This window comes from Brachyistius frenatus, unplaced genomic scaffold, assembly GCF_029030835.1.
Source record: "Brachyistius frenatus isolate BFR_SWC_R1_liver_20210118 unplaced genomic scaffold, ASM2903083v1 Contig_18, whole genome shotgun sequence".
NCBI classification, from domain to species: domain Eukaryota; kingdom Metazoa; phylum Chordata; class Actinopteri; family Embiotocidae; genus Brachyistius; species Brachyistius frenatus.
The window spans coordinates 2,015,794-2,024,659 of NW_027210617.1; the positions used below are offsets into that span (position 1 = coordinate 2,015,794).

Below are 8,866 nucleotides of genomic sequence, written 5' to 3' on the forward strand. Positions count from 1 at the left end.
GCGAACCTAAAACTATCACACTTGTTTGGTTGCTTTGTAACTTCTTTATGCAATTATAAAAAAAAATTAAAAAAAATGTGTCATTATGTTCTCATATCATCAAGAATTTCCCTCATCACAGAAATACCCCGACATGTGTTGATATTATTTTTGGGCCGTATCGCCCACCTCCACATGGGCAAACACATTGGTGCAGTACAGTAAGAGCAGCGACGAGAGCCTGAGACCAGCCTCAAAGTGTCACATGGAACGAGACCCTCACAGCTGGCATTCTGCGTGCCTTCACGGCTGGGCCCTTTTACTGCAGCTCTGTCCCTGAACGCACCTTTGACCCCTGATGTTATGACCTTGAACACCTACAACCGTGACACACCGACACTGCATAACACCCACCAGCTGGGTGAGTTGAGCTATCGCTGCCGACTTAAAATATATAGATTACAACAACAGCAAAAACACAGGTATATATGGATGTGCAAACAGATGAAAATACACGTGAAGGTACTTGTGAGCGGTGACGGCGATTTATCCAACAGGTTTTCTTGTCCGGGCTTTCGATTTGTAAGATTGTAGATTCTCATTGACAACAGCTGACAGGAATTAATAAGAGAATTATTTTGCTGATGGTGGAAGCCTAATCAGCAAAACTTTTACACTGATGTATCGACACTAGCAGGAACTACATGACAAGACGGACACAGTCATATGACCAAGAACCGAGCAGAAACATTTCATGGCGGTTCCTCAAATTATTTGACAAGTCGGCCCAACGCTAAACGCAAACATAGCACTTATTAAGAGCGTTTCACGAGTTAGGTTAAAGCATCTCAATGATCTCAAATACCAGATGAGCTCACATGTGCTCAGTGGTATATTTAACCCCGTTTCTAGCTACATGCTCAAGACATTAATAACCAGGATCAGCAAGATGACAAGCACATTTGCACACAACCATGGACTACAAGTGGGGTATCAAACCTATACTATTCAAGTAACCAAGCTGTGGCCTTTCCTCATTATCAAAAACTGCCCACACCAAAAGTTAAAAAGTTCACAGTCCGGTCTCATATCGACACCAAAAAAAATGGACAAGATCTATTTATAAAAAACCCGAACCGTCAAGAAGAAAGGTGGATCTAGCAGTACGTTTATCGGTTAGTGAAGGCTGTATATGTCCACTGCATTGCAAGTGATACTGTGCGACGATTGGGAAAATGAAACGCAGTCGAAACAAAGCAGGACTAAAATAGCATCAGATCACACGCCCAACAAGAAAGCAATGTAAATGAGAAAGTAAAAGCAACGTTACACAAACAAGAAACTGGGACCTCGAAAGGAGAGAGGGGTGTGCAGCAGTCCACTCTCTGTGTAGCCCTTCATGTGTGAGCCACACCCCGTCAGCAGTTAAATTCAGGCTTAAATGTTCTCAAGGCACCGGGCCTCCTGCCACTGCTCGGCCGCTTGTGCCGTGTGTTTAGCAGGGTGTGTGTGTGTGTGTGTGTGTGTGTGTGTGTGTGTGTGTGTGTGTGTGTGTGTGTGTGTGTGTGTGTGTGTGTTAGAGAGAGAGAAATTCAGCCATCAGTCAAGAGTGACCCTCCGTGTTCAGTTTCTGCTTCAGCACTGTCCGACTGCTCTCGGCGGCCTCGAAATTCTCCTAAACAAGAGCTGGGATTACAACACACCAGGCACCATGTGACCAAAACAATAAGAGGGGACGGTTTAACAATACTTCCTCAAATGTTGCGCTGTTCTTTGTACCACAAAAAAAAAAAAAAAAGCATGTTGTTAAATCTACACAGTGAAACATGGTGCCTGCTTCTGAGATTTCAGGTGAAAAGGCCAGGGCGTGCAATATCCACGTCTTTTTTATCTTTTCTGACACACAGTCACGCACACGGTCAGCTGAGCTCACATCTTGCGACACCTACTTCAACCAACTGCCAGCAACATTAGAAACACCTCATATATAAAAAGTCTTTGTCAAACGCACAATCGTATTATCATCGGAGTTCCAAAACAACTAGTCAAGTGCAGAGACCCGTTATATTACCTCCGGTAGTGGCGTGTGGAGTCGACATAAAAACCGAAGTAGAAAGTGAACACGTGAATATTTGTACTTGAAGAAGTGACAGAGCTGAGGCTGTGTGCGTGTGTGTGTGTGTGTGTGTGTGTGTGTGTGTGTGTGTGTGTGTGAGGGTGTGTGTGGGGGGTTGTTCAGAGGAAGAGTGTGACAACATGTGACTTCGCAGGTCCATCTGTGTTGAATGGATGCGCCAGACACGCGCATAAAGTTACCCTGGCAACTGAGCAACAGCACTGGTTGGAGGTCACACGAGGGAAGAAAGCTTAATGCCGACCAAAACGCTCCTAGAATATGTATCGCACCGAGAAGGAGGACTGTTTATTCAATCTGAAAGGAAGCCCAACGCGAAGCTGCACTCTCCATCATTGTTCCGGACACACGGACGGACACACACACACACACACACACACACACACACACACACACACACACACACACACACACACACACACACACACACACACACACACACACACACACACACACACACACACACGCTGTAACCAGGAACGTTTTACATAAACCATGTTATGAACATGGTGTAATGTGGAGCAGAGACACACAATCTGAGAAAGACCCATGTTTGCACTTGATGACGCAGAAAGCCCCCCAATGTTTTATCCCTTTCTCTCGTAAACACACGGCTCTGCTTCTGAGAAGGGAGTTTCATTTCACACACCCAGATGTAATCTCCAACTAATCACATTTGCAGGCCTTAGACAGAGCAGTTACATCGCAGTGCCGAACAGATGGGCCCACATACATGAGGTAACTCTGGGATTATCTTGGCCCAGGAAGGCGGCGGTGGCATGTAGCGTTACCGAGTACCAACAATGTAGCCGGGGCTCAAATTACGTCACAGGAAGGGAGTCCACATCAGGGATCAAAACTGCAATGTGTACTATGGGTGATATCTGTGAAGGTATATCCTTTAATGATTTTCTCACTCTGACTGCAGCAAGACTTATGTTTCGCTTGTTGGGTTGCATCTGTGCAAATATGATCATGTGGACTATAGAAACTGCTGTCGTGCAAAATTTAAACAGAACAAGAACTAAGTGATTAGCAAAACCTCTAGGCGCTCGCAATGTTTCTGTTGGCAAGAAACAGATATGCAACATGCCGTTTTTATTTAGTCAGGAAGAGAGACCAAGAGCAGGATCAACTCCAAAAATACACAATAATTATTAATTACTGCTTTTGTAAACAGGCATGCAGATGGGAGTTGTGTTGCTTAGGACCAGCACAAAGCTCCACGCAAGATAGAATACTGAATCAACTGTATTTTATTGGATTAACAGCTAAGCCCTAATACTTGGACTTCTTGGTGGGTGGGTGGGGGAGGGGGGATGTTTCCGATGCACCCTTCACACCCACCAACCACATCATCAAGGCAAAACCTTCACTGGTGATCTATAAAAAATTAAAATGAAAAATTAAGTCAGTCTGAATCACTAAAGTAAATTAATTCCACACAGATTCCTTCTTTGACACAAGGAGGACTGACGATCTCCAGCATTTGGAAATAATTAGTTTTAATTTCCTCTTTTGGGCAAAACATTAAACTGTGGCATTATCGCACCACTCAGGAAAACAATGCTCTCAGTTCTGGTGTCACTGCCACTATCCTCCCTATCCAATGGATTAATACATTGTGCATCACTTTAGCTGTTCTAGAAGATTGCTGAGACTAAACGAGATTGTTTCAGTCTCTTCTGCATAACACGACACCACAGGACTGTAAAGGCACGCAAGTCATGAGTGTGAACAAGTGACCTCGGGGTCATATGTTAAGTGTTGAGAACAGCAGCTCCACACAGCCACACTAAATATCGATATGGAAAATTCCTAAGAGTTCTTAAAAAAAAAAAAAAAAGGGGGGGGGGGGGGGGTAGGGGTTGGGGGAGAGCAAAGAGTTTGTTGGAAAGGAGGTTTGAGCAGAGGGGAAAAAAAGAAGATAAAAAGTCTGTTTAATGGTGAAAAGCCAGTGGAGTCTGCCTGCAGCCCACTCGTCTGTGAACCACACTTTCATTTGCTCTCAGCAAAGTGTGATGTAGCATGTTACACTGACTACCGCTATCAGACTACCAAAGTCACAGATTCATTTAGAAGTCAGCGTGCCTCCATCTCAGCTGTGATGCAACAGCTAAATTACAGTCTAAAGATTCATAAATGCTTAGGCTGCATATTCTTTTTAAACTGCAAGATGGTCTGACACAATAGTTACAAGAAAAATATATTTAAGTGAAGACTCACTCAATTAGACCGATATTATTGATCCACAATTATATTACATTAATGGAGGTAGCAGACCTATACTTTAGTTTGTTAAATCTATTAATGTCAGGGACCATGTATGAATGCATTAATATAAAAAAGAGAAAAGATGCTCTGTACCATATTTAGCGACTAAACTATCTACCATGTGCAGTCCCTGGGCACGTGAGAGAAAACAACACATATACAACAGATTACATATATCAAAATATTACATACACTATATCCAAAGTTATAAAAGCACGTTATCACGTGTTAAAAAAAAATTGATGCTGACGAGTCCGATTGTTTAAAACCTATTTTAAACTTCACTGGTGAAAACACGAAAATCGTGTTTTCAAGTTTTGAGACTTGCGTGATGAATCCGCGTTATTGGTGATGCGTGACGGCCTTATACGAGGAGGCTCGATCAGCTGGACGCGGGTGGGATGTTTCTCAGACTTACAAACTTTATCTCCTTTAAATAATATCACGGCATCGACGTCGACAAATAAAATAAATAAACTGGACAGCCCTTTTTCCCCCAGACTCAAAAAAAAAATACCCTCACGATCGGTCTTTTGTGCCAATTCTCTTAACTAGGACAGACCGCGGCTGTTCGCTGTATTGTTCGTGGGTGAACCCACGCCACACCCAGAAAAGCACTCCCCGGAGGGTAGCTGTGCAGAGGCGGAGGGGGGGGGGTTCACCGCCGATGAGCTATCCGGAGCAGAGCGCCTGCTAGCCGGGTCGACATAAACTCCCTGCCGCCCTGAAACGCAAAGCTAACTGTGTAGCAACAACTAAGTACGAGCCGCTAGTGTTGAACTCACCCAAATCTCGCTCACTAGCTCGACTCATGAGCTCGGAAAAGGGAGCGCATGATTTATTATATGAGCACCAACATCAAACTCCTTCGGTGCTCCTTCTTGGTTGGTGTGTGTGGGGGGGAGGTGGGAGGAGGTGAACGCATCTTCACGTGGGTGGAGAACATACAATAATGGCTATAAAAACACACCGCTGCACCGAGCTGCACGTAAGTCTGCAGCACACATACAAAAAAAAAAACCAAAAAAAACGAAGTCCAGTCGCACCACCCGTCACCTCCACCACCTCCTCCTGATGGATGGCGGTTTACTTTGACACGGGAGCATCCTCCACATGCAAACACACCCAAACGGTCCGCGGGGCTTAACGGAGCTAGCTAACTCGACGGCTTTTTTTGGGGGGGTGGATTGGGGGGGGGCGGGTTCAACATAGTACAGCCGACGGTCACAAAGTTGGCCTCGGTAAGGTGCTGTAAACTCACCGAAGCGCGCCGATTTTTTTTTTCTTCTTTTATCTTCTTCTGGTACTCCGGAGGATCTCATCAGAAGACGGCAGACAAGCGGGCCGTTTTTAGGCTAACCGCTCCGGACAAGACGATGCGCGTCGCAACAGCTGTTCTGTTTTGAATGAGGAGGCGCACGGCGGAGCGGGCGGAGCTTCCAGTCTGCCCACCATCCTCAAACACACCGGCTTACTCCAGTCCTTTATCCCCCTCCACACACACACACCCTACCCTTTTTTTTTGTTGTTGTTGTTGTCAATATCTACATCAACGACGGGCTGGTTAGTGCAGCGTCGGTTCAAATCTGGACACCTCTTGTTCGTTGTTGTGCCAGACTTCAGGATAAAGTCGCCCAGTCGGGTTTGAAGAGGCTCGCAAAGTTTGTGCGTTTGACTGGGACTCCCTCTAGTGGTCTGACTCCAGTAGTGAAACCATCTGGGTGGAGGGGAAATGTACAGTAGTGGGAAGTTTAACGTTCATTTTATTTTAATTTTAACTTGGTAAAACAAAAACTACAGAGGATTTGGTCATAGAGAGAAAACATATTTATATTGAAGCCACGTGCGCACGAGATACAATTCGTTCCCCACATTTGTATTAATTATTTACCTCGCATTGATTAATTCGTTACACACTTATACTGCAATGTAGTTAAACACAGTTTAGATTAAAGACTTTTTTTTTCTTCTCTATGACCACTCCCGGGTTCCTTCATTTTTACCTGGTTAAACTAAAAACACAGAAAGGACACATCTCAGAAACAGTTGAGATAACATTTCTTTTTCGATGCTGACCTGGCCAAGAAGGCAGCAATGTTAAATGTCAATTACATACTAACAATAAAATACAAAACCACTGGTGGAATAGCATCAAGTATATTCAGTCAAGTACTGTAATTAAGTACAAATTCAAGGTACTTTTACTTTACGTAATTACATTTTAAGCAGGTTTATACTTCTACTCCATGACATCACGGATGTACATTGTGCTTTCTACTCCATTACATTTGTAATTATTTTGTTATGTAATGACTCTGTACCATGTATCCAGTCACCCCCCCAACACTGAGCATAAGCAATAACCATCCACAGTATGTGAATAGAGATTAATCTATTAACACTTAACACATGAACACTTATTGGATTTGTTTGTCTTGAATCTACTGACACCGTCAACACTGCTCCCTGAAATGATCACGTACGAACTGTAAATGAGGCAAACGCGTCAATTTAATTAATAAGCACATCGTCTCCAACTTTTGAACCCCGTCACCAGGTTTTTTAAAGCAAACAATCTGACTGAACAGCACATGTGTAATTACAGTCACTCCCCAAATTTAAGCTGCCTCTCCTTTTCTAAACCGTGGAGCTCCTTTGCTCGATTCTTCAGCTCCTCTGCTTTCTTCTCGTCCTTCTCTGTACCGTCCCCAAGTTTGTACATTCGACTTGCATTGGCGCAGCCCCACACGTGTCCCAGCTCACAAGCCCTTGCGGCGTACTTCAAGGCCTGAGTCATATCCGGTGCCAGCCCTTTGGAATTGCCCCCAATGAACAAAGCGCTGAGGTTAAAGCAGGAGGGAGCAAAGCCACCTGCGCAGGCCTTCTCGTAGTACTGCCGAGCTGCCGTAAGGTTAGGGCCTTCTTCCGTAGCCCGTCCATCATGGGCTAACAGACCGACATTGTGGCAGGCATCTATGGACTTCTTTCCTCCAGTATTGCAGGAGCGCATGAAGCAGGAGTAGGCTGTTTTCAGACACTCGGTGACTCCACCTGGTGGAAAGATTTGGGAGAATAACTAGGAGCTTCATGAAAAGACCTTTATGCAGTTTATGGAAAGCAGTCATGTGAACTATATTAAAAATCCATCACCTGAATAAAAAGAAGAGAGAATTAAAAGACTGTCAAAAGTTTTATAAAAGAACAGAAAATTCACTTACATATCAAAATTACAAGTGGTACTTGTTAATTATTAATGTGTTCACAACAAAAGCAAGATCTCACATTTAATTGTGTCAGTAAATTGTATTTGAACTGATTCTTTACATTTTTCATGATCAATTACCTGCAAATCAATCAAACTGAGTATGTAATAGAAGTCAGTAAATACTTTTTAAACTGTTGGGTAGTCAAAACTCTGAACTCTATCTATTTAATGATGTTATTATACCGTTTGCTTGTAAAGCTTTATCTTGCAGTTTAGTACAGTAAGTAAGTACAGTAAACGTTTTTTTTTCCATTTCTGTCTCAAACATCACATCCACATTTTCTGTTACATCCTTATCATGAAATTTGAGAACTTAAACCTTCCAGCTCTTACAGTTGTGTCCCAGTTTTTGACACAAAATCCAAGGAATTTTTACCTTAAAAAAAATAATATAATTCACCGTCTGAAATGTAGTGGAGTAGATGTAAAGAACAGCGGAAAATACTGAACTAAAGCGCAGCACCTTTACATTGTACTTTAGTACAGTACCGTCTCATAAAGTTCTACACTTAATAAGGGTAAGTAAGGAGAGTAAGAAGGTACCTTTGCCTGTGACGTGGTAAGCTCCCAGTTTATAGCAGCTCTCTCCATGTCCGTGTGTCTCACAGTTATGTTTGAGCACTTGTGCAGCAGATTCATGGTTTTTCTTCACGCCCTCCAAGTAGTCAGCGAGCCTTTGGCACCCTAAAGAAACACATGTCAGAAAAACAGAGCAGATCAGACCATACATTTCCATCTGTGGCCGGGGTCCGTGTTTCAGCACTGATCTGTGAACAGCGCAGGGACACTTACCTTCCGGATCTTTCTCTTTGTAGCACTGGAAGCTGTACTCCACTCCTAAATTATCCAAAAACTGCTTCACTTCATTCTCATCTTCAAAGTTGATAAGTCCTGCCATATTTCAACTTTTGCAGGTCCGCGTTTTGGCGCTACTACAATCACATGTGTCCAAGGCTTATTAGCTTGCCTCACTCGTCCACTGCTGCTGTTTGACCTTGGTGAATGAGTTTAAAGAGCGAAAAGCTTTCCCTTAACTTAAAAATCTACGCAGATGGTTAGCTGTAAAGCTGCTATAAACCCGTAGCAATAGTTCATATAAAAGTATCCCTTAAAAAAAAACCCAGAGGGACATTAACACGCTTTTGTCTCCAGATGATCTTTTTCCTGGTTTTGTAACCCTTCCTCGCAGGCCGCCGTAGCTGCGCCCCCTCGCT

At 43.5% G+C, this 8,866-nt stretch overlaps 2 protein-coding genes across 6 annotated transcripts in view; both read right to left on the reverse strand.

Annotated features, from left to right (window-relative positions):
- The window catches only part of ralgps2 (Ral GEF with PH domain and SH3 binding motif 2), a 71,948-nt gene extending 66,106 nt beyond the window's left edge, over positions 1-5,842 (reverse strand). For 2 of the 5 annotated variants that reach the window (XM_069694786.1, XM_069694784.1), the window contains exon 1: positions 5,173-5,311. The gene's annotated coding sequence lies outside the window, so the exon portion shown is untranslated. Of the gene's footprint in view, positions 1-1,328; positions 1,371-5,172; positions 5,312-5,648 lie in introns of those variants that run through there. The other 3 variants (XM_069694782.1, XM_069694787.1, XM_069694785.1) reach the window with 3 other exon arrangements.
- Positions 5,843-6,199: 357 nt separating this feature from the next.
- On the reverse strand, positions 6,200-8,825 carry coa7 (cytochrome c oxidase assembly factor 7). Its single transcript, XM_069694789.1, has 3 exons — positions 8,445-8,825; positions 8,196-8,336; positions 6,200-7,438 (listed from the first exon to the last, which is right to left on the reverse strand). Exons 1-3 carry the CDS (start codon positions 8,548-8,550, stop codon positions 6,993-6,995), a joined length of 693 nt encoding a protein of 230 aa, XP_069550890.1. The 5' UTR covers positions 8,551-8,825; the 3' UTR covers positions 6,200-6,992.
- Positions 8,826-8,866: the final 41 nt, after the last annotated feature.